Source organism: Prenolepis imparis, unplaced genomic scaffold, assembly GCF_030444845.1.
Source record: "Prenolepis imparis isolate NDT839.2.m4 unplaced genomic scaffold, iyPreImpa1.0 SCAF_8, whole genome shotgun sequence".
Classification (NCBI taxonomy): domain Eukaryota; kingdom Metazoa; phylum Arthropoda; class Insecta; order Hymenoptera; family Formicidae; genus Prenolepis; species Prenolepis imparis.
The window spans coordinates 18444390-18470460 of NW_028141166.1; the positions used below are offsets into that span (position 1 = coordinate 18444390).

Genomic DNA, 26071 nt, shown 5'->3' on the forward strand with positions numbered 1-26071 from the left:
TGCAGAATCTATTCTACTGCATGACGGAGGAAAGGAATAATTAGAGAGAGTGTGTACTCCAAAATGCGAGGTATCTTAAATTAACGTACTATCAATCACAGAAAGTTACATACATATTCTTTTCACGTATTACGGAAGATTCAAGTCTTCGTCATAAACGAGAAGATTAATGTACCCCGGATATCGCTCGGAGAGAACAAACTGCAAATATTACATTATACATAAAGTTACCTTCGTAATTGACCATCCCGTCGCCATCCAGATCCGCCTCCTTAATCATGTCGTCGACTTCCTCCTCGGACAGCTTCTCACCGAGATTCGTCATTACGTGTCGCAGTTCCTTAGAGGAGATTAAGCCGTCGTTGTTCTTATCGAACACTCTGAAATAGGAAAAAAAAAACTTACAAAGTTGTGCCAAAAGTTTACACCTATCTATATCTGAAAAGTAATTTTCCCCAGAAGATAATTATCCCGTGACGTTCTTTCAATGCAATTGTCCGTAATGACAATTAAGAGAGAGCTTATTATACCGGAACGCTTCGCGAAGTTCGTCCTCCCCGTTGGCAGCTTTCATCTTCTTCGACATCATTTGCAGGAATTCGTTAAACTCAATGGTACCGTTTCCATCTTGATCCACCTCGTTCACCATGTCGCGTAATTCCGTCTCTGGAACATAAGAGCAGGTTTTAGAGCGTCGATTCGGAAATTTGCAAAGCGCATCGGAGAGATGCATTTCGAACATTTGCTAGTGACTCACCCGACGGTCTTTGACCGAGAGATCGCATGACAACCCCTAATTCCGCCATCGTAATCGTACCGTCCTCATCTTTGTCGAAGAGCATGAATGCCTCTTTGAATTCTGAAATAATAGAACCTCGCCGTTATCGCGCGCCGATATCTCATTACTATACTCGAGACAAATGGTCATTGTTGGTTGCATTTGAAGAAAATTTGCATGCGTCTTATGCACCGAATAATTGTTAATTGCAGATATCTCGATATCGCGAAAACGTGCTTTATTTCTATTACTACATCTATTGATCACGTATTCTCTTTAATTTTGAAATTCTAAATTGCTATAATTCGTTTGCATGCAGTCTTGTATAAACGGTAATAATATTATATATAATACATATAAATAAAAAAGTTTTTTTGCGCGCGAAAGGTTTCTCTTTAATTATTATCTTAATTATTTTATTATTACGTAAAAAATATAAATAAAATAAATTTTAAAAAATACAATACGCGTTGTGTATAATTACGAAAATAGATTTCGATGACATTTTCCTATCCTGCTTCTATTCAATACATTATATATTACTACGCGAGTAAGATTATAACTAGAAAAAAATGTAAATATTTGTAAATCGCGAGCTAAATATAATCGATACCATCGCGTGTCATGATAATATCATTATTATGATATGCATGAGTCATGCATTAAGTATTCATGTTACATGAGTTTATTCGGTTCGATTATTTTTCAGTAAAACATCATTGACTCTCTCTCTCTTTTTTGCTATTTCTCGTTTCTCGAGTTTATTATTATTCCATCTTCAAAATTGTTTTGACACTTTTAATGTCACTGACTCGGTATTAATATAGTAGGCAAATAGGAAAGAGACGGCTGCCAATTGGCAGACATTTATATCCCAATCCATAATGATTATCTCTATCTTTATAGATATCTACGCAAGTATAATAATTACATTAAAAATATTTTTTCATTAATAAAATAAATTATATAGATACAATAACTTATAAAATTATAACTTATATAATATTAATTTTCAAATCAATCATTATTACTATAAAATATTTTATTAAAAGTAAAAAGTAAAAATTCTCAAAAATTGACAATCTTAAAATTGAACGTTATGAATAAATTATTACTTATTGTAATTAAATTTTATAACAAAATGAAAAGGCTCTGATATATAAATACAAAAATTCAGATAGGAAATATAAGAGCCAGACGCAGAAAGCTTATTTTAAAATCTTCTTTAATTAACTTGAAACACATTTCGGTCCTCCCTTTGAACCATCTTCAGCAAAACCAATTGACAAAAAAATTATTTTAAAAATGTATGCGTCTTGATTCTCATCCCTTACGTTAAGTCTCCAGTTGTTGTAAGAGGTGACGAGAATAGTCCAAATATAGTCAGATATTGATAATCATGAAAATTGAAGGAAATAATGCAAAGATTTAGATGAAAAAATGAGTAAATGAAGAGACCCATAAAAGGTATTGAAGATCAAATAATATGCATACGTCGTGATCTCATTGTTAGTGACATACAAAACGCATTAATTCTTATAATCTATTTAATTACGGTTAATGAATTATCTATATAATTACGAAAATGGATCGCGTGTCAACTCACCTGCTACTTGATCTTCGGTGAGTCCATACTCGGACTGAAACAGAGAAAAAAACAAACGGCTCTATTCATTTCGTATGATGACACATAATGCAATTACATCTGTTCTGCGTATAAGTTGCGTTTACATAATATGCATAGTAAAGACACTTAAAGTGGCTCTCTAGAGCCATTTCGTGGGCGAACGACCTTGCTCTATAACTATGATCTACGATCTGCTCTTTCTCTCTCTCGTACGAGATATACAGAGAAGATACCGAAGGAAATTTTGGCGAAACGCCCGAAATGTGTTCGATGCGACGGGAGGTCGTGTGTAATGAATTATTAATAATAACATGTCGCAACGCGTGATAACGAGTCATCTTTAAGCGACAAAACACATTCTATCCCATCTCTCGAGATGATCTCTTGCGAGATTTCTGTCAATCGGGATCCTCCTTTTCCGCACACATTTAAATCTGTGATTTTTTACTATGCATTAAAATTTGCATTGTTTTTATTCCACTTACGCTCAATTGCCTAATTTGACAATCTATGGTGCTGGTCAGTCTGCGCAGTTGCCCGTAGGCGTGCGTGTATCTCTTTTCTGTTTCCGCCATGATCTCTATTGTTGTCACGTCGGGCGACACGTGTGCCGGAAGGAGAGCGGTGTCGGAGGACGAGATTTACGACGAGATATATATTAACTTGAGATTTCGAGTCTCCGTGTCTGCGTCTCGTCGCGGTTATCGTCGCGTCGCCGTCGAGACGGCCGACATCTCGCTCCCATTACGGACGCGCGACGTTTCCGTCGATCCGTAAAAAAGAAAAAAACCGCACTCTCTCTCTCCCTCTCTTGCTCTCAGGAAGGAAATCGACATATATTCGCGGCCGCGACGAATCCGTTGGAAACTTGCTCCAACTAATATTTATCGACTACGAGCTCCCTCAAGGTCACTGCTGGTATCGAATAAGAAAAAGGGAGGATTACGAAAGATGCTGAGAGCGTCTCACCGATCTCACGATTACTTTTTGTTTACTCGGACGGATAAGATCGAAGATGACATTTTCAAGAGACCAAGATGCTTTTAAGATCGTCGTTTTCTCGCGGAAACGTCGAAGGTGCCGGATCAAGCGCGAAATTCCACGGCAATCACACGGATGGACACACTATTCAAGAATGTAATATTGCCCGCGAATGAGTAAAAATAGCCGACGTATAGGAAGAAGTACGTTCCAAAGTATATGCTTCTTCAAGCTCCACGTGGAGTTTATGATCTTCGACCCTGGCGAAGCGCTCGGAAAAACGACACCGTCGACTTCGATCTCTTCCTCGTCGTTACTCTTCGCAAACTTCAGGAAAAAGACGAAGACGTTTCGTTGTCGCAGCTTCCGAACACTCTCGGTATCGCGCGTCGAACGCAAAAGACGTCCGCTCGATGACAAGGTCTCGTATATATTCGAGACTTTGGCAACCTTAGTCTGTTTTTAACTACCAGGTCCCCTCTACGAACTATCGGACGCCAGGTGACCATTCCCTTCCATCGCTCTCTCGATCATAAACATACTTTACACGTGTTATGTTCGTGTGCTTTGGCGATGATAAAGACGAACTTCCGAAAATCACTCCACGTTCTATATTAATCGATAAAATATATATACTTTCAATTATATCAAATATATTTTTTTCACAATTTTATTCATACTTCGAAATTCATATTTATATTCTTCGCATTTGTTTACTACATGTTATAATAGATGAATATAATAGATATAATAAATAGATATTCGAACATTATACAAAAATCGGTCTGACAAATGTAATGTGCAACAATAAACATAAAAAACATAAAAAAATTAATTACTAAAAATTAATCAAGAATTGATAAAAAATTAGACTGATTATATTATTTGAATATTTTCAAAATTTCACTTTTTCGTCGGTAAAATAAAATTATTGTATACTAACTAGAAAAGTATAACATTTCGTGAATGAACATTAAATGCCAGACACATACGAGGCTGCCAAGAATCTCGACCAGAGACGTAGTCCCAAAAATAGAGAGCAATATGAACGAAAAAACGGCACTAATCACGTCGATCCAATTAGATGACGGAATGTTTATTTTTTTTTTCCAGTATCTTGACATTACGCGGCATACATTAGCCGAATAAGAGGAAATTATCGATCTCGTATTCAACTGGGTCAGATCGTATTTATTACCGATGTACACGCATTAGGCGAAGAGCACGCTAACTTGACAAAGACGATTTGTATCGCGATTCGATCGATAATTACGTCCGCTTCCAAGAACAGAAATAATTGGGCCTTCTCACGCAAATCGTCAAGGAAAATCGTGTGAATGACCTTAGAATACGGACAGCCGATTGAAATTAGATAGTCTGTCTTTCTTTCTCTCGTACTTGATAATTTTTCTATTTAGGTTGCTTTAACATCGACGAAAGAGAGATATCTGGGAATATCCTTGATTTTATATTTAATATAATGAAACCTCCAACGAGCTCGGAAACAATTTTCAGAGGAAAATCCCAAGGAAAGTCATTTGTCAGATGTGAAATAATTGACAATGCGATATTGGTAATCAAACCACAAATTAAAATCCCCTGACAAAGTGAATTTAAGCAGAAAAGAAGGTTTCGTTATTTATAATTGCAAAAGTTTAACTTATCGTTAAACCAAATTTTTTGTTTATATTAAATTATAATTTAAAATAAAATGTGGATAGAGCGTGACTCTATAGAAGAGAGACTATCAACTTTCAAAGTATTGCGAAATAAAATTGTTTCTCTCACCAGATTGATAGTAACGATGAGATCGTACTGTTGCCGCTGTCCCTTCTTCTTGTTCTTGCCGGTTTTCACGGAGGCTGCCTTGGGTGTCACTTTCACTTGGCCCTTCTGAGCTGACGGCTTCTGGCCCGACTTCGATGCCCCCTTAGCGCCTGGGGCGACCTTTTGACCAGCCGCCGATGCCTTCTGACCGGAAGCACCTTTTTGGTTTACATGACCCACGCCATCCGCCGGTTTGTTGCGTGCCTACAGTCCAGACAAGATCTCTGTTAGCCGTTAATATATGACGGATTTTATCAAAAATAATTAATTCCGAGATAGATGTAGAAAATATTATCGCGTCGATGACGTCGGAAAATTTTTATTTTTTTTCTATTTGTTATTTTATGCGTTTAAAAATATTGCTAATACAAACCGACAAGTTGTTGATAACATTTTCAAATAGCAAGTTTTATTTGATCATTAAAATTACTATGTTCTAATAATTGTAATTTTCATATAAATCCAAAAATCCTTTAATATTTCTGAAAATACATAGTAATTGTATTAGCAATAAAAAATTCGATCTACATCTTTTACACATCATATTTTTAATGTTATATTTCGCATTATTAATTTCATATTCTTATTTTATTATTCATAATCATCGCGTTGACTTGGGACACACGTTAAAATTGATGTAACATTTTTTTTGCGAGAGTGTTACTTTTGGTCTGTTTATATCTCGTGGGTGGACATTCACAGACTTACTAGTGTTCGAAAAGTGTGAAAAAAATAGATTTTGCGAATTTCTAGAATCGTATTTTAAAGAGACGCGAAGACAGTCCGTTGACTATCATCTCGTCAATAAGAAGAGAATTCGTTTAAATCAGGAATCTCGTGCCACTATCAATGTTAGTATTAGATCTAAAAATAACCTCGTCAATTAATAATTGAATGACGAGACTGCATTTGATTCGCGTGGGCGAATGCCGACGAGATAATTATAGATCTATCCGATGCATGATCTTGACGGAGTCTATGACCTATCTCGTATGTACATACATACATTGTACATATGAATTACGCATCGCGCGAGAGAGTAATCTAATTCCAGATGTTTCAAGCTTACAACACAATTCTACGGAGCTTCTATCTTCACGCTCTACTGCAATACTCCTAGAAATGTACTTACGTTTTCGATATGTCGAGAAATACCGGGGTATAGGCGGCTTCCACACATTCTGATATATATTTTTAATACATTTTAATATTTTAACATATTACATTTTCATGCTACGGGATTTGCTAAAAATTTTTAGAATTAAAGATTGCGAGATAGATTGAATTTATTTCATTCAATTTATTTATTATATAATTATCAATTCGTAGCAACGTGTTTATATTATACTAGTGTATATTATAATATATGTATAATTGTCAAAATGCATTCTCTAATATATAAGTATATAGTAAGCCATCGAAACAGAAAGCGAAAAGTGAAAACGCTTATTATAAATAGACATTTTCTCATTCATAGACTAATTCTAGATTTATGATCTATATTATAATAATATTGGATGATTGCAAAAGTTGGTGCCCGATTTGAAGTTATTAATCCATCTATGCAAATCGGGCACGAACTTTTGTAATCATCTAATATAAATAACCACATGATATAAAAATGAATCGAATTATGTAAGACTAATAGCGCATTCCTTATAAGAATAAAGCAATAATCTAAATCTAATGCATCAATATACTGCGATTATGAAGTCTCTGGCATAAAGCCAGATTTAAATCCTTGATAATAAAATAACATAAATTGACATGTAAAATGTCATATATCTCAATGTGAATTTCTGTGCCAGACTCGTCAGTTTTATTAAGATATTGTCTTAATTGGATCTTATTGTTAATGATATATTTCATATCTGTTTAAGCAAAGTTTCTAAAATAAAGTTTAGATTTAATCCTAGAGTTATATTATAGTTTATATAATATTAGATTAAATATACTTTTAAATATATTTTTATATAAGAAAGTCTTTATATGAAACGTTGATCTCTTGATAAGAATTAATTATTCTCAATTAATAAAGAAATAATGATTAGGATAAAATATTATTTATATTTTAAAGCAATAATTTTAATAAAATTAGCCTTTCTGTTCTCTTTATACGAAGCAAGATTCGATGAGCGAAACTATAAACTGTCTCAATCAAAATCATCCTGTGAAAATCGTAAAACCTCGTATGAACAATTTTTATATACCACATGTTCAACTGTAATTTTTTTCATACAAAATTGTCGCCACGAGCGATTGTGATACGAATATATTATGTCATTTTGATGCGGTTTTTTTATTTGTCAATAATTATGCGTACGAACAAGTGTTAACGTAAAGCTCAAGGAATATACGAATTTAATGTGTCCCGCTGTTCTCCCGCTTTGGTAACAGTCCGTGTAATTCCAGGGTCGCCGTTGTCGCGCGAGAGAATCATACGGAAACATGGAAAATGGTCGGTACATCGATCGGACCGGGCGTACGTTAAGCGCGATCGTTCGTTGCGCATGCGACGCTATACGAACGGATCGATCGTACGGCTGTGTATCAAAAGTATATCAAAACAAATGTGGGAGCTCCTGTATCATTTGATGGGACACTCGCGCGTTTATTGCACACAATCAGGCGACGCTTTATCGAGGAAAAATCTGTAATAATGCAAATTATAGGATACATACACACACACACAAAATCGCGAGAGTCGCATGTATGTATATCGAGCGTTGTAATTCGTGTGTGTGTGTTGCACATTTTCTTTCTCACATTTTCGACCATTTTTACATCTCAGGCGCAAGCGCGCGTTTCGGAAGATTCAACTGCATCTCGGTCAGATACAAAAATATTCGTCAAAAATATGAGCATATATTATTAAAATAGATATATTTATATAAAGAACTATTTCTTGATTTGTATATTATACAAATGCTCAATAATAATAATTCATTTGTATGTTAATTAAAATCCCACTTGAAGTGTTTAATTAATTTCTCACGATGAGAGAAAATGAATATTTCAAATATATTAGAGACTCTTTAGATATTTAAATGAAATCATTATTTTGTTCATTATATGGGCAGCAAAATATTTTAAAATACTCTAAAAATTTCTATTCTACTTGTAAATTTCTATTTTTATTTCTAAATATTCTAAATTTTTATTTCATTCTATATATTCTATACATCTTATGTCTCTCTTACATTGTTAGATTAATTCTTGTGTTTTATTAAATCACATTAATTATTTTAGTAAATTAATATTAAATAAATAATCATTCTACTTTCTAAAGAAAGACGTATTTGTTTCATATTTTTTTTGATTATTTTCCTTACTACATAATTTAAAACAATATTTAAAATAATATTTAAAATGCAACTTGGAGAACTTCAAATATTCCAAATAAAAATTTTTGATAATTCTTTTAAAATTATTATTTTAATTAATGTCAAAATTATTGCTCTTTCAAATAAATATATTTCAAATATATTTCTTATATACCTTTAACATTTTCCATGGAAAATAAAACTTTCAAATATTTTATTTAAATGAAGCTATTTAAATGATTTATAGTCTTCATATAAAATGCAGCCACCTCTGTTATCAATCCACATTTCTCCCCGTGCTGTTTTAATTAAATAAACGTTTTTAATAAAATTATGTAAACCTTTCTATTATTAATATATATAAATTATTAATATATATAAATGTTAATAAAAACCTTCATTTTAATGAAATAAAAGCTTGTTTGTTGTGCTGTTTTCAAAGTTTGTCGAACATTAATGTGTATAACTCTGAAAAGATAAATAGCACTTTAGTAAAGCGAGAATGATATGTTTCAATTGAACTTTTACTGAGATTTATACAAACATAATGAATGTTTTTGTTCTATAGTTGATGTAACTTTACGCGTACTATCTATATATCTATATTATTTATATATAGTAGATACGCTTATTAGAGATAAGATATAAATTTGCACCGCGAAGATTGTTTAGTTTTAAAAGCAAGTTGCTTAAGACGAGCATTCTCAAACTTTCCAACTTGCAGCTGCTTTCGCATGGAATTACGACGTTTCCTTGTGTATAGCCGCATGCACGACGTTCTTAAAATATATCTCCTTAATGAAAAACTAAAACACAATCCAATATATCGCGACAAGTGGTACTCGCGACTTATTAAGGCTCCTGGGTGCTCACCGCGGCCATATTGGATTGTGACGTCAGAGGCGAGAAAGCACACGCTGAAAATTCTTAGATGCCATTTTTTAATGAAAAGATATTTCGATTAAACAGCACTTAAGATGGCTTTAGCACACTCTTAAAAACCCCCGAAAACTATCCTTTTCCCTTTATAATCAATCAACATCTGTAAAATGATCGAGATATCAGACTTTGACATGCGGAATGACTGCGCATGTGCAAAGACCAGACGGACTGGGCTTCATAATATTACATTTTACAGCTGTTGATTGATTATAAAGGGGAAAGGATAGTTTTCGGGGTTTTTTAAGAGCGTGCTAAAGCCATCTGAAGTGCTGTTTCATCGAAATATTTTTTTATTTCGAAATGGCATCTGAGAAATTTTAGCGTGTGTTTTCTCGCCTCGACGTCACGATTTCGACATGGTCGGAAAGGAGCCAGGAGCCTTAAAGCTCCGAATCTATATCGTTGCCGCGTGAAAGCGCGTTGCGCTTTTGTATATAGAGTTCGTTTCTTTTTTTTCCCTCCTATATTACAGGAGTGAGCTCGCAGTAGGTACGTCCCGGGAGAAAATTAATAACGATCGCTAATGGGCGCTTACGAAAGTTCCGCGGTGGCGGACGGGGTGTAGAGGAGGATGACTTACTTTCGTCCGGTCGATTAGATCGGATAGCGCGCGTGCATCGTGCCCATTTATCGTCCATACTGTAATATAGCATAGTATATGCACCGGTTACGTATATGTGTTAAATTGCGACCGCGGAAATGCGGATTTAGGTCGCTAAATGCGGGCGCTTTACATTACGGAATATCGCGACCAAGGGCCTCTGATTAAAGCCGACCTGTGTCGTAAACAGACTTCCGGTACAGTGATTACTCATCGCTAATTTACGCATACGTATAGAATTCCGTAAAGTGTATAGATATTGAAAATAAGTTATGTGCCAGGAACATAATAGCTTGGGGAATAAATTGAAAAAGTAATTCCAAATAATAAAAAAATATATTAAGCGTCGTGAAAATAACCGAATAATTAATAGCTTATTTGAAAAAGCTTACATGTGAAGGTATGGAGGAGTAAAACTTATTTTCGATGCCACTTTTGATTGTTTTGCATTTTCAATTTACACATATAATATGTATCGACAAACAAAATATCTTCAAATCATCAATTTCATAATCAATTTGTATTTAACTTTTAAAATAAATACATTTTGAAACAAGATGTGCGATGTACTGATTCTGTTGATAGACTATTAAATAATAATTAATTTTGATCTTCATTCGATTGCATATCGTCAATTACTCATGTTAATGAGTTTCCAATATTATCGGATATTTACACAAAGTATTTTCAATAAATGTCGATCCGAGTGTAATTGTCTTTAAAATGCTACAAAATCCGGGAAAACAGATTGCCGTGGCGAAAAGTTTCTAACGAGTGCTTATAAAGCTATTCATCACCAAACTTGTTTCCGTCATCTTGATATCCCGCCCAATTAAACGAAATCTCGAGTATACCTACTTGTATACACATCAGCGAGTGTGAGCTTTGAACATTGTTGTAAACTTGAAAAATGATTCTCACACTTTTTTAGGCCACAGGATATAGCTAATCTTTTTTTTTATTTTTAAGAAAACCAGCGAAGATCGCATAAAGCAAATTCGCGTGCTGTATGTTGTGAAATTTTATCTAGATCGTTGCCTTTTTAGGTAACGTTATATGCATGATATATGCCATTTATTCTTTCACGCGGCAATGCGGCTGACTTTATCTCATTGTATCGTATTATTATTTTCTCGAAAAAAAAGTGACAACAATACTGCAGAGATGAGTGCCAAAATATATATACTCGTAACATCGTGAGAGAGAGATACATTTTATCTTCTTCATATCATAGCCGAATATACTTTTTAAGTTATTAGTGTCATGGTATCTATCACGAAGGCAGCATATGATATCTGAAAGAGAGTATGAGTATAATCTTTTCGCGTGTATAAAAAAATGCAGAGTTTCCATTCAAACAGTTAGATATATGTTTGCTATTGTAGAATATCGCCATCAAACTATGAATGACGATGGAATATAATTGCAGTGACATTTGTAAGTAGATAAGAGACTGCACTGAATAATTTTTATTCAGTTATGAGTGGATCAAAAGTTAACTCCATTTGTTGACGACCTAGTTGCTAGTTTGATGCGTGACAATCTTGACGCGACCTTTTTTATACATTTACATATATCGATAAAGTGCAGTTGTGTAGATAAAAAAAATTATAACATTTGTTTTTTCTTTTTTTTCTTTTCTTTTGAAGAAACAAAAATTAATAATTAATAAAGTCAATTAAATGTTTTGCACAATTCAACCTAAAGACAATGTTTGACAATTTTTACGCAAAAATAAAGTCAATTACGTAAAAATAATTAAAATTTTAAGTATATATATATATTATATTAAAATTTTCTCTTAAATAATTCGATTAAACAGACGAGAAAATGCACGAATATTCATATAAATGATTCTGTTTAACACACTCTGCATGATCGCATACACAAACATTGTACTGCGTTATTTCCCGTCTCGGCCATTTCACCCACTCAAGTTTTGCCCGGAGTGTTTGCGAGCGAGACCCGGAAACCTCTTTCGAAAAGGATCAATAATTGGGAATGATTGCGGCTGCCCTTGAAAGACTATGCTTTGCGAGACACTGGAGCATCATAAACCAAATAGAAACAACGACGGCGTTGTTGTTAAAACCGAGTATAATTTCCACACATTGATTTTTTTTTAATTAATTCTTAATTATAAAATTTTTGAATATTTTAGATTTTAGTGTACAATGTTTTTGCACAATGTGCGCGATTATCGTATTTTATAAATTTTGAACCATACTTTTTGGCGATAACAATAATTATAAACCTTTATTTTTAATAAGAAAAATCAATTGAAATAAATTGCAACAAATAATTATTACGACCAAATAAAATCGAATTTCATCATCTCTTCGCTCGCTTGAAGATAATCAGAAAAAAATTACACTGAACGAGCCTTTAAAATTTCACCGACTGGCCCAGATTTTCTAGATCGAATAAAGTCTCCCGCGTGATAAGATTTACGAGCGCGAATCATGATTTCAGGCCAGGATGACTAATCGGATTATAAGTATCGCGACTAGAGATATATGATTATTCTTCGCCCAATTTATCACATATAGAAAGAATCGTATGTACGTAGAGGACCAACGTGTCCTTGAAGCGTGTCACTGACTCGGCCCGACAAGGTCTAGAACCGGCTGATTAATAATTAAATAATGTAACCGCGCTTCATGTGGCAGACGAGGGCGGACTGCGGTCAAAGGCATCGATCCCTATTCTCGATTCTAGACCATACTCAACAAACTCGTCTTTGTTGTCTCAAAGAATCGTTCCGTGACGATCTCTCGTTTGTCGTCGTTAATGGACGCATTAATCTTCGTTGGCAAAAGGTGCTAAGGGTGCGCCAAATTCACGCGTCACTCGCGCTTTTTAAGTTCCTACTATAATTGCCATAATCGTTCTCGCGAGATGTCTATCTCTATAATGGGAACCTGATTTCAAAGCATATTGTAGATCCGATCGGTGAGTCTCGTGATTACTTTCCGGATAATCTCGATTTACTTTACGTTGCATTTAGCTATGTTCGAAATGAAGTAATTTAAAAAGTTATTCATTCTATAACAAAAGTTACTTAATGGATACGATATCTTAAATGCAGCAGCAGAGAATCTCGCATTGAATTTTATAGTATTAATCGCGAAGATTTCTCTATTAAGATTTCTTTATTCCGCGCTCCTCTCCACTTTGCTTTCATAGATGCACTTTAGAAGTAACAAGAGTAATTTATGTTCGAACTCGCAAAAAGCGAGTAACGATTTTCGCCACGTATTATTCATCCCTTCGAAAAATAGTCCTTGACCTACGGTATTTACGGATCGCAAATGGAAGTATCCGCGAAAAACTTCGCACTATTAAATTTTAAGCTAATGCTACCATTCGCGACAACAATAGATGTAATTAAGCGAATGATCGCCATTATTTCACAGTCGGCACCAGCGACTTAACCTCCCTCGCATTAAGCTTACTGCCTGTTTGTTTCCGCACGCATTATGCCGTTTTTCAATTTAAAAAGATTTATGCTTTTTAATCCTAAACACTTAATTTATTCTTTATAATAATATAAAATTTTAGATTCGTAATACAAGCAACAATATTCGAAGAAAGAGCGAGTAAAATATAAGAGATCTTTTCAACATTATCTTCAGATCAACATTTCGATACGTTGGTTCATTAATTGAATACTTGATGCAAAAACGATTGCGAATTGTATATTTTTGAAATTACTTTTACGATAAATAGAACAAATTTTGTGCAAGTCGATTTATAATTTTCCTCTCTGAAATATTTATCTCGCGAACCTTTATGCATTCGATAAGCACCGTGTCATTCACGAACATTGTTTCATGTAACTGCGCACAAAAGAATGCTGCAATATTAGAGTTATATAGAGTGTCAAGCGCGCGCGCAGTAAAAACGTTAGTGTTGATAGAGATAAAAAGGGCGAATAATTAAAACGGTAGAGCACGAAGGTATGCTCTTGAAAAAAATGTCGCGGTTTTAACAAGGCCGAGCCGCACAAACGCGCTCATTAGCCGAGCGGCTTCTCGACACATTCATGTCGTCGCGCGCGCCGCAACGAATAAGATGGCATAAATTTTCCGACGAGTCTCTTTTTCTTTCTCTTTTTTTCTCTTTTCCTCCCCGCGAGACATTTCTGGTATAATTACGGCAGTCTATTTTAACCTGGCACCTTTCGCCTGTGATATACTTACTACCATTCCGTTCTCTCTTTCCTTCTCTGCGGAAACTTTGCGGAAAGAGAAAACTAGACACGACAAGAAAGAATGCTACGTGTAAGAAATACGAGGCATGCATTCTACGCGTTCGCATCTGTTCGCATCAGCAAAAGTTTCAGAGGGAGAGAAATGTGCGTGCCATGCGATTACTCTCTACTTTTTTTTATTCTCAACCGTTCAATTAATATGACTATTAGTGTTGTTTCGCCGTTAAGCGGTATATAAGTTAGCATGCATGCTATGTATCAAGATTATGCTCAAGTCGATTATGTCATTAAACGTTATCTGAAACACGTCACAAAAGATGACATGTCGCACAAGCGTTTCGTTCATGGAGAGACACGTGATTGCGGGACCTAAATCCGCGATTTCCAAGATGGAATATACTCAAACGTATACAAGGATCACCGGCGCTGTCGCGTTTTGTTTTGCAGCAAAAGTCGGCTTTGCAAAAGAAATTATTATTTAAGACTCATGAGGAATATATTATACCCCTTACGTCGCAGCCACGTCGGATTACGACGTGTCGGAAAATGAGAGAAATCGTATTTTTTTCTGCCCGCGCTATGCGAATAAATAAGACACGGGAAAGTAATTGATACGATTTCTCGTTTCCGACGCCGTAGTCCAATTATGGCTGTCAAGAGTAATGGATCAGGTGTTCTAAGTAAAATAAATTGCGAATTTAACGCCCATTTAACGTTTCAACGAAATGCGCGTGCTCTACGCCTCTACGCATACGTGTAGATGGTATCTATGTTTCTAAAAAAATGAATGAAGTCGTAAATGATTTACTAGATATCTAGCTAAGTAGCTAGTAACTAATCTCTCAACTGTATATAAATATATATAGATCTGGATTATTATCTTGGTATGTACCTGGCTCAGGCTTCTAAAGCTACTTGTACTGGCGCTGCGAGCCTGCAAACACAAGTACAGTATAGGTCACCAATTACGACGCTACTGTTAGTTGTGGAAGAGTATAGATAAAGATATTGTGTATAAAAAACACCCTGACGACTACTATAGACACGGTGTATGTTGGTTTGACGGTGCGCAAGTGCGATTCGTAAGAAAGGAACACAAGTGATAATGCATTTCGTAAATGTCAGAACATACAAGTTACGCGCTTGATATGCGAACGACGCGTGGGCTGCAAAGAAATTCTTATATATGTTAGTATATATACATACGTTCGTATGTGTGGCAAAAAATCTATTTCAAGCTAGAAGAGAAAAGTAAAGTTCAAACTAAGATCTGTAATTGATATCGACGAACTTTGTTGATACAATGGCATCAAAACATTCACTTCAAAACAATCGCAATGGAATAAAATATTAAGAAATAAAAAATAAAAAACGGAATATTAATTAATTAAATTAATTAATTAGATTATTTAATTATGTTATAAAAAATAGCGTTCTATAAACTGTTTCTAAAATTTGTTATATCGAAATTTATATTGTGGACGCGTTAAAACACTTTCTTATTTAACAGAAAAAAAGCGTATGTCAGTTTTATTCGCGATTAATTTATAAATGTCATCAAATTGTCAAATAATATTGCAGCGCATTAGGAGTGTCGCACATTGATAGCATAGTGTGAGCTACTAGCGTGTGATTACGTGTTTTGCATAGACAACGATGTTCGTCAAGAGACCTCAATTTAATGTTATGTTAAGGTGATGCTGGAGTGGACTTTGTTTTATCGACGAAATTTAATTTGTAATTTTGTTTATTTTTTATTGCTTTTATAAAATTAAAAATCCTCTTCAGGGATTAAAGTACATATGTTAATAAAGACATGGGTGGTCATCTTTGATTAAGAAAAAAGAAAAAATTTTGAAAATTTACCAACAAGCTGTCGGTTCATACAAATATTTATTTTTTATTAAAGTTATACAGTTTGCAAATACAAAATAAACTCAGGAAGGCAAGGAGAGCATGTGAAAGAATAACAGGAAACCTTTAAAATTGAGTTTAGAAGTTTAGCCTTAAAAAAAAAACAAAAAATTTGATTTATGTAAAACATGTGCAAAACCGAAATAATAACATAAAAAAGAGCAATAAATTGGTTCCCCGATATTGGTACAGATGCGCTATAAAGTTCTCGGTACATAAAAGCAATAAAAAATAAACATAAAGTTATAAAAATTAACATTTCGTCGGTAAAACAGAGACTCCAGCATCACCTTAAGTCGAGGCACCGAAAGGTTAAATTACACAGATCACGTGTAATTGTAATTTGATCAAACTACCTCCTTTCCCCAACACGAATTGCTATCTAGCTCGTATAACTTTGCAAACATATTTACTCTAAACATATATATATTAAATCTATGTTTCTAAATCACATAAAAAATTCGAATAACGAATTTAATATGTAATAAAAAACATGTCGCTACATAAACCAAAAATGTTTATATATCTAAAAATTAAATTTTAGTCATCAATATTTTTTTTAAGCAACATGTGGGACAATAATTATCCGCAATCTTATAATCCGTTTCGAAATGAAATAGTATTCAAATATTATTAGTACAAATTAAGGTTAAAAAATGCATACACTGTCTCCGAATTATTATATGAATATACATATAATAATTGCATCCGCGAAACATCGCGCAAGAATTTATCATGGTAACTTAAGCATCGGATAGAGCTCCTTTTAAAGTAACGATTGACTTAATTGGCGAATCGACATTCTCCTTCTCGCGCACAGTCTATTTATCGTAAGGGAAAAAAGAGCGACTGTGAAATCGGGAAGCTGTCACGTCCGCGGGTTCGTGACGGGTTTACCGAGCCAAGTGCGACGCATCGATCGGACCTCGCTTTTGTTGTTTCGACGGAAACTGTTTCCTTTCCGACACATCCGGGCAGGCCGTTTACGTCGCGCGTTAAATCGAGATCGACTACTACTTGTTAACGCAGGACCTATTTTGCATTCGCTTCTCAACGGTATCAATTGGTCTTGAACGAGGGAAAGTTCGATTCGATGTTTACCGCATTCATTTTAATGGCTCTTCGATATTCTCGTTTTTCTGAATATCAAACCATGATAATATGTCAATCAATTTTATCCTCCCTATCGGAGGAACTCATGAAGTTATGAATTAGAATCAAGAGAGCATTTTGTTTAAATTAAAGTACAACTGTCTAATGTCTACGTTAGCTCGATAATCAGAAAATTGTTTTTTCCATTTACGAATTATTTATGATTTTTTTATAAAATTAAAATCATAAGAGCTCGTTATAATTAAGATTAATACAATATTTATTTTTACAATTGAACAGGATGAATTTAAAATGTCTTTGTATATCATTAGAAATTATACTTTCGAATACTCTCTCATTTATTTATTCTAGTAAATTGAAAATAAAAAGAGGTCGAAATATACATATATTTATAAAAATGTAAATTATAACATATCGTAGAAGTAAATAATTTTTTTTTATTTGAACACGTAGCAATTATAAAGTGCAATCACACAGAGATTGGAAATGTTGAGAAATAAAATATTAAATTTCAGAAATTTTCGACAATAATGTGCAAATGCATGAAATAATAGAAACGTGAGCGAGCGCGTATCGGAAAAACGTCTCAAATGTTGACAAAACAAGTTATGCAATTTTGATGAACTTTTGAAATAGTGTGCGTCCGTAAGTACCTGTATGTGTGAAACTTGGGTCGATATCGTCGTATATTATTGGTCGTTTGAAAACTTTTTCCTTCTCCTTTATTGTCGCGCACGTGTTATTAATTATGCGTACACGTGCGAAATATGAGTTACGCGCGCATTTATGCTTAATTTTCTCTTCAATCAATTAGCTTGTGATAAGTTCATGCGGACAGCGACGTTATTAATATATGTGCAAGGACGAAGGATTGGAGCACATTTTTATTTTCTGTGCTTTTTCGCTCTCTTCATCAAAATTCTTTAATGTGATATTGATTATTATAAAAAGGAGGATTACCTTATTAAAATTATTAATTTACAAATATCTGTGTTTATATCTGCAACTGCGTTTGTAATTATTTCACACTCGTAGAATAGTTGTAAGGTTCAAATATTTCAATTTTTTCTTGTTACGCTAATAATTTTCTTTTTCATTATAAATAAAAAATTCTCTTAAAAGTTCTTGCAAAGAACGAGCGCTTATTTCAACTGTGCATCGCCAATCATTTTCTTAAAGTATCTTGTATAACTTTCCTTCTTTAATGCAAATTTAATCCACCACTAATTGAGTTGAAAATTATATATGTGTAAAGTAATACTTATTTACTCCAAATGATATAATCTTTTTTAAATAATAATGTACTTTAGAAAATGATACTAAGCGTTATGCCCAGTTTATTTTTCCCAACCACAATTTGTGTAGCAATTAAAAATACTTTACATAGAAAAAATTCGCGGAATAACTGCTTTTTATGCACGGTGGCTTACCACCGTTATTACAACTGCATGTAACTTTCCCAAGCGATTAAAGACCGCACGTAGATTGCATATATAATATTCATTACATAGTATAGTACTGCGGTTTTTACATCGAGAAAATACGTGCGCGACAATTCTCAATTAACTCCGCACGTAATTCCGTCATATAAGAAGTCCTCGTTTAAACGCTTAATAAAATACGACTGCGATAAGTTTCACTGTCTATATCTCACGCCTATCGTTCCGTGAAATTAATTGCCCTATAAAAACGAGCCGACTCGTTTACTCTATACCGTCTCGCGTGATCCGCGTGCGATATTAGCCGCCCAGATTGGCGTTATTATGCATTCACACCGACGTCGTTTCTTCTCACGTACCGTTTCAAGGGGAGCTGTCGTCGTAATATAATTTCTCGAGCACATCCAGTCTAACGACTCACGATGGATTAATATTATTTCAATTTGACGTATCGACGTTTGCCAATATTGTTCGATATCGTCCGCGCCCCTCCTTTTTTCTCCCTCCACAAATAATTCAAAAGCTATTTATATTTTTTTTAGAATAAAAAAGAATAACTTTTAAGGGGACGACAATCCTCGAATTGAGAATTAGATTGTAATGTCAATCGAATCGACTTTCTGTCGATATCTACGCGCGATATACGCGATAAGGATCACCAAAGTTCGAATACTGAAACCTTTTTCCGGGCGTAAAATCGCAAAATCATGATCGAACTTCAAAGGCCGCCCGATTGAAGGATGCCTGATGCGTGAATGATGACGGAATTCATATTTGACATTTGCATAATCGTGTGCGATCTTTACCTTGCTCCGGTTTCGCGCTGCGAAGTCCTCTTTGCTTTTCCTGCGCTTGTCCTTGAGGATCATCCTCGCCGCGGCGAACGCCATCTTGTCGAAGCACTCTTTTCGAACGGTCCTCGTGAAATAAAGGAATATAACTCGTCGAGCGGTTTTAACAATTAACGAGCTCTTTGCGAACACAGGGTGTAACAGGAGAATCACCGATATCCGACAGTGTATAACATGAGATATAACAATATTCTCTCTTTTATTGCTGCTATTGCTTGTCGATCGACACGCCCGTGCGCGCTTATTAATTATACGTTACGTATGCGATATATTTACAAGTGTTTGCTTCGTACATATGTGTATATTTGTGCGCTCGTATATGTGTATATTTGGGTGTATACCGGGGGATAATTTATTATATAGCAGAGGCTACCAACGCGCTAGGTATATATGTCGCGATTTAACTATTACCGCCTATCGTATCGTCGTCGTCGTCGTCGTCGTTATCCTCGTTCTCGTTGCCGTCGTTTGTCGCAGCCTTGTCTCTCGACCCCGATCTATTCCTTTTAACGTTATTTTCTCTCTCTCTTCCTCTCTCTACTCTCTGAGAATTTCAGCTTCCGGTATCTCTCCCGAAGAGATCGTTTAGAGATCGATCGATACGAAGACGAAGCAAGACGCACGTCGTTGAACACTATCGTTTACGATTTGTTTTCCTCTTTCCCTTAAGCGTTTGGATATGAGCACAGCCAGTGATCGCGATGCATCGTCGCGGAAGTTGACAAGCCCGACGGATCGCTCACTTCATCGCGATGGCGACCGCCCGACCGGTGTCCGTGAGCGGACCGGAAGCGGACCGACGAGGATGCCGGGACGTGACGTTTCTCCTGCTCGGTGGCGGGATCTCGCGAAAGCTCGTCGGGAACATTTGCCCCGCCGTGACGTGGTGTGTGATTACGCGCCCCTTGATCGACACACGTGCCGTTCCCGAATACTGAGCACCGCTCGCGAGTTTGCGCAGGATTGCGGTTGCGTTCCAAGGTACACCTCTATGAATCCTCGTTGGCGATTAGCGCTCGCGAACGACGGTGCTTCTCTCTGCGTCAAATTCGGCTATCCTAATTACGACCATCGATCTAGAAAGAAAGGAGAATGGTGTCTCTCGCCGTGGCCTCGTTTTCGCCAAGATCTACATTCTACACGCGAGACTCGCATGATCGATCGCAGTAGTTAGCGGCAGCTCGTTTCCCGTAGAAGGAGTCGACCAAAAGTTCGGTAAGTCGATGAGAGCGGAAGGAGCATTTAAAGAGTATTATATTTTTAGCACGAGGATCAAAAGGTAACCTTCGGCGGCCTTTCTATCAGATGTCCTTAACGTAAATATATCAGAATTCAGAAGCTGGTACGTATATACTGACGTTTGAAGATCAAAATGGGTATAGCACAAAAATTTGCAAAAATCGATTGAAAGGAGCGAGAGGAATGATTAAAAGATGAAGAATGGAACTCTTGGCACATCACAATAGACAAGATATATATACATACATTGTGTCTGAATGAATAAGATATTCTGTTAACGCCACGCGTTGCCAACATTTTAATGCATACACCGCGAAATTCTGCATTCGTACAACATGGTTGCAAAATGATTACTCAACTAGGAGCTTTGCTGTCGTTGTTGTTCCACACGCGTCGGTAGACAAAGAGAGAGAGAGAGAGAGAGAGAGAGAGAGAGAGAGAGAGAGAGAGAGAGAGAGAGAGAGAGAGAGAGAGAGCGACACGTCTCTCTATCTGTCTAAAAGAGATAGAAAACCTTGAGAGCCCACGCTTCGCGCAATTTTTTAATATTTCAACGCGCGTTATCGGATGTCTCGTGCGACATCATGATGGTCCCCGTCGTTCATCGTTCAAGTAAGCATCGATAGATTGGTTCGGTCACGAGTTGGATGGCTTTTGCATCTTGTAAAAGGAGGGAAAAACTGAGAGAAGGCGCGGTATGTATATCCTGTGCCTTGAGAATAATTTACAAAATAGTAGAGGAATAAGATGATAAAACCGACATAAATCTCTTAAACACTCCTGTTTCTCGGTTATTAAATGCTGGACTTAGAACTTACTTTCGAACTTGATTTCGCTTGGTTAATTTACGTAAAAAATTTAGTTTATGCATTCTCTTTCCTCATTTACATGCTACGTTGTTGGCTTCTCTATCTCTCTTCTCTCTTTCTCTCTCCCGAGAGTTCTTGAAATTTAAAAACTTTTTTTCCCTAGAACTTTCTTTGGCGAATTGCGTAATATATATAACTGCGATAATAGAGAGAACGGAATATCTTCTTTGATATAATATTTTATTTTATATTTGCTAAAATAAAACTTAATCAAAAGTAAAACTTTGCGCAAGGTCAAACGAAATTTTTGTAAATAATGAAATTAAATTTAAAAATTAAATTTAAAAGATAAAGCTTGTTGTAACGAGGTTTTACTGTTTAAAGCTAGCGAGACAGGAGATGATTGATAGACGCGTGGAGATAAAATTCAGAGAGAGAGAGAGAGAGAGAGCAGAGTAACGAGCTGAAATTGCGTATCCGCGTTCTGATGCACACGAAAGCGTGAAAATCGGAATTTCAAATATAATTGAATTCCGCCAATTGTCATAATATGCACAACTATGTATATGTATACATTTTCCTAAATGTGATTATTCTGACTATTATTGTAAAAAGAAGGAAAATCCTACCAAGCGATTGAAGAAGATCTCTCTCCTACCGAGAACGTGACATGATACGGGAATGCCGATATTAAACAGAGACAGAGACAGAGACAGACGGGGAATCGTTTTCTACGTCCCCCTGTATTGCGAGAGAGCTTTATTATCATTCTTGCAAATCGAAAACGTTCAATTTCTCGTGCTCTTCCACTCATCTTCGGTACTCTCGCGGGAACTTGGCGTATACGAGTAGTATTGATCATTCCCAGGCTGCAGCCCCCTTCTTCCCACTTTGTCCTCTCTCTTCCCTCCCCCTCAGCGTCCTCCGACCATCATTCCGCGTCCTCCGACCTCCGATCTCTGACCTCCGACCTCTGTATCTAAACCTAACCTCCTAACCTCCTACAGGCTGCATCTGTCCTTGCCTCCGGGCATCAGGCATCGCGATGCATATTTTTGATGCATATTTTTCAGCGACAAGATCTGCATCTTTCCGTGTCATCAAGACAAAATTTTATATATTATATGTGTATGTATATAATATATATATATATATACACATACATATATAAAATTTGTATAAATATTGAACCAATTAAGAAATCAAAACTGATCTATACTCTATGACTATACGATAATCTATACTATATGTAATAAAAAATGTAATCCTTTTTTTCTTAATAGACCATTATTCGTTTGATAAAAGTTGTTAACAACTATTGTAAATATATTTATCTTCAAAAAAAAAAACCGATAATGCATTGCCAAAATATCGCCAAAGATTGATAAATGGAAAATTTTTGGACGAGAATTTATCGCAATAACAGCCTCGAACAAACAAACTTTTTTCCCAATGGACAGCCAGATGGCACACACGCCGGAAATTTACTATATGTTAAATTTACACCTGTTGCCCCTAATAAGCGATTTTGACATTTGTCGTTAGATGCATCCGGCGATAACGTAACGTTGCTGATCAGAATTCAACACCATGATTAGAAACGCGATGTCCCGCTTTTCACGATAGTACGAAGATGAAGATCCCGATTCGAATGTACGAAAATGTGTGCATGTATAACGCACACGAATGCGCGCGCACAATTATCCAGGTTCACGTCCTACTTACGATATCGAACTGCATAAGAGTTGGCCGCAAAATGTTTCTGCCATTGACCGTTCACTTGCATTTACAATTACAATGTAATTATACTTTAATATTTTATAATAATATTCTTTTAATTCAAATTTACATTTTGAAGGCACGTGGATTATTTAAATTTATTAAATTTTATTATGTTATAATATATGTAAATAAGTAGAAATAACGGGTATGCCGCATATATGATATACATATGACACAATAATTCGATGTACATAATATTTTGAAAAGTTGCATAAAATTAATAAAATTTTGAAATCAAGTTAAATTTTTTAGACGTGTGTGCGTGTAAGTTTGTAATATTTCTTTCTTTATATGTATTAAATATTATATTATATCAACTGTAAGAAAAGTAAAATAAGCTGATGGCGATAGTATCAATCGCCATTTAAATATTCATTAATGAATAGGCATCAACTCTTATGAAATTCGAAATATATAATACATATATACGCACGTTTAAAAGAAATTTCAAGTATTTTAGAATCAATCTGCGATATCATAGCACGTGTAAAACGCTGATAAGCTTTCCACGAATGCGAGTATTTGCTAGATCGATCGAATATTAAATGAAACTGCGGGCTTCAAACCTGCGAGGCAGAAAGCAGAATTTCGCCATTTATCGTTTCAGTTAGTTTCCAGAAAGCGTAGAAATTCTACGCTTTTATTTGCCCTTTGTGAAAAGATATCTGTCAACGCGCGGCTTTTTTCCCCAGTCATTATTTCGCCATTTATTCGCGCGACGGATGGAAAACGGTGGATGTAAAATTTATCATTCACTTCACGCCGATGTCGAGTATTACATGTTGATTAATTGAATTGAAACAATATTCGTATTATCGCGTCGTTCACATCGAATTACTCCCGCGGTACTAGTGCTCGAGATATTATTATTGAGACGATATAAGCGAGAAATGATATATCGGTTAAAAAAAACAAAAGAGAACAATGGAACTTCACTGGCACCAATGAATTGCAAAAAAATACAAAAAAATTACGCAAACAAAAACATGACACATCAGTTATCGAAACGCACGAGTAAAAATGATATATCTGTTAAAAAACCAAAGGGAACAATGAAATTTCGATAAAATCAATAGATAAAAAAAATGCAAAAGAATGTTCAATCACTTATAAACTGTTCGTCGATAACGAACAGTAGAAAATTCTTGTTCGACAAATCGCAGCTATAAAATACAACACTTTTGGAATAAATAAATATAAAAAAAGATTTGGAATTAAAATATAAAAATGTTTTATATAATACAACACATTAATACAACGAGTTAAACTATCATTGAAATATTGGATTATAATGTCTAATTGAATTTCTATATATGTAACACAAAATATTATATAATTATTTATATATAATTTACTTTTTATTAATAATTTTCAATGATAAATTCTCAATTTTGATTTCACCGAAAATTTGCACATAATATTTTGTAAAATTTAATTCATCTCATATTATAGAATCTATTTTTTGTTTTATGTCGAATGATTTAGTAATTATAATAATAGATGATGATTGCGGAATCTCTCGTTACTCTCGTTATATTTAGGTATCTCTAAAATTTTCCCGCAAAATACGGTTGTGTATAATTTAAGCAATTGCCGTTGCGGCATGCGACCTACATGCAATGTAATTACGTTGAACGCTCTTTATCTACATAAAAGTTTAAAAGCCGGTTTAAAAGTCTTATATTTCGAGTTGGGAGATTTTTATGATTTTCATACGTTTATACTTTACGCGATAATGCTTGCGAATTATACTTGCAGTATATAATATAGCAAGTTTCAATTACGTTAATGTAACCACTTTTCATTTTCGTGATATTAATATCTGTAAAGTTTATGCTGGGAAACGTTCCAATCTATTGATATCGCTCTTGCTCTTGAATGAACGAAAAAATGCAAATCAGAATTTTTGTTAATTAAACCCTTCAAAGCTCATTTCGAAAGAAATCTCATTATACTGGCAATATTTTTAAGACAAAATTAAAGTGTGAAATACACGGATTTTAGTGATATTAAAATACAAGTTTCTTGTTCAAGAGAAATTGTATGACCTTACGTAAGATACGATATGATGTATATCGTATGCCGCATCTTCTTGTCGATTATCTTACATCCAGAATAATGATTAATCTATCATCTATCAATATAATGGTTTAGAGAATTAAAAAAATGTAATTGTATAATATGAACAATAAAAGCATGATTTATTAAAAATTTAGATAACATACAAGGCTATTTAATTATACGACTGATAAAAATAATATATAACATGAAAAAGTTGCATTTTCCATATACTTGTGTCGTCAATATTACTTTTCCATTTTTATTATATTTTCGTAAAATTTGGTAAAAAAAATAATTTGTCATATATTTTTAAGAAAAGATGTATTACAAAAAATTGTGTTTCTCTCTTGAAAATTGAAAATTTAGCTACACGTGCACACATTGCATGAGGATCATAAATAGCGGATTTCTCTCGTAAAAGTCTCATATGAAAACATCAAACTAAACTGGTCTATATTTTATGAGCCGACTACTATTATACACGTTGCATCGTACAAATGCAAATTTTGCGGGCGTGTCTTGTTCATGCGTGGCAAATCGCGACGGCATTGCATACTAAGCACCGTACTTA

At 34.8% G+C, this 26071-nt stretch overlaps 1 protein-coding gene across 5 annotated transcripts in view; it reads right to left on the reverse strand.

The window, feature by feature from the left end:
* The window catches only part of LOC145940005 (neo-calmodulin), a 55463-nt gene that overhangs the window by 10191 nt on the left and 19201 nt on the right, over positions 1 to 26071 (reverse strand). For 2 of the 5 annotated variants that reach the window (XM_083044751.1, XM_083044750.1), the window contains exons 3-9: positions 19565 to 20685; positions 15185 to 15226; positions 5175 to 5417; positions 2385 to 2418; positions 758 to 859; positions 531 to 666; positions 232 to 380 (exon numbers count right to left, since the gene is read on the reverse strand). In XM_083044751.1, coding sequence (XP_082900877.1) covers positions 232 to 380; positions 531 to 666; positions 758 to 859; positions 2385 to 2418; positions 5175 to 5417; positions 15185 to 15226; positions 19565 to 19648 — 790 coding nt within the window. In that variant the 5' untranslated portion in view covers positions 19649 to 20685. Of the gene's footprint in view, positions 1 to 231; positions 381 to 530; positions 667 to 757; positions 860 to 2384; positions 2419 to 2890; positions 3814 to 5174; positions 5418 to 15184; positions 15227 to 19564; positions 20686 to 26071 lie in introns of those variants that run through there. The other 3 variants (XM_083044752.1, XM_083044753.1, XM_083044754.1) reach the window with 3 other exon arrangements.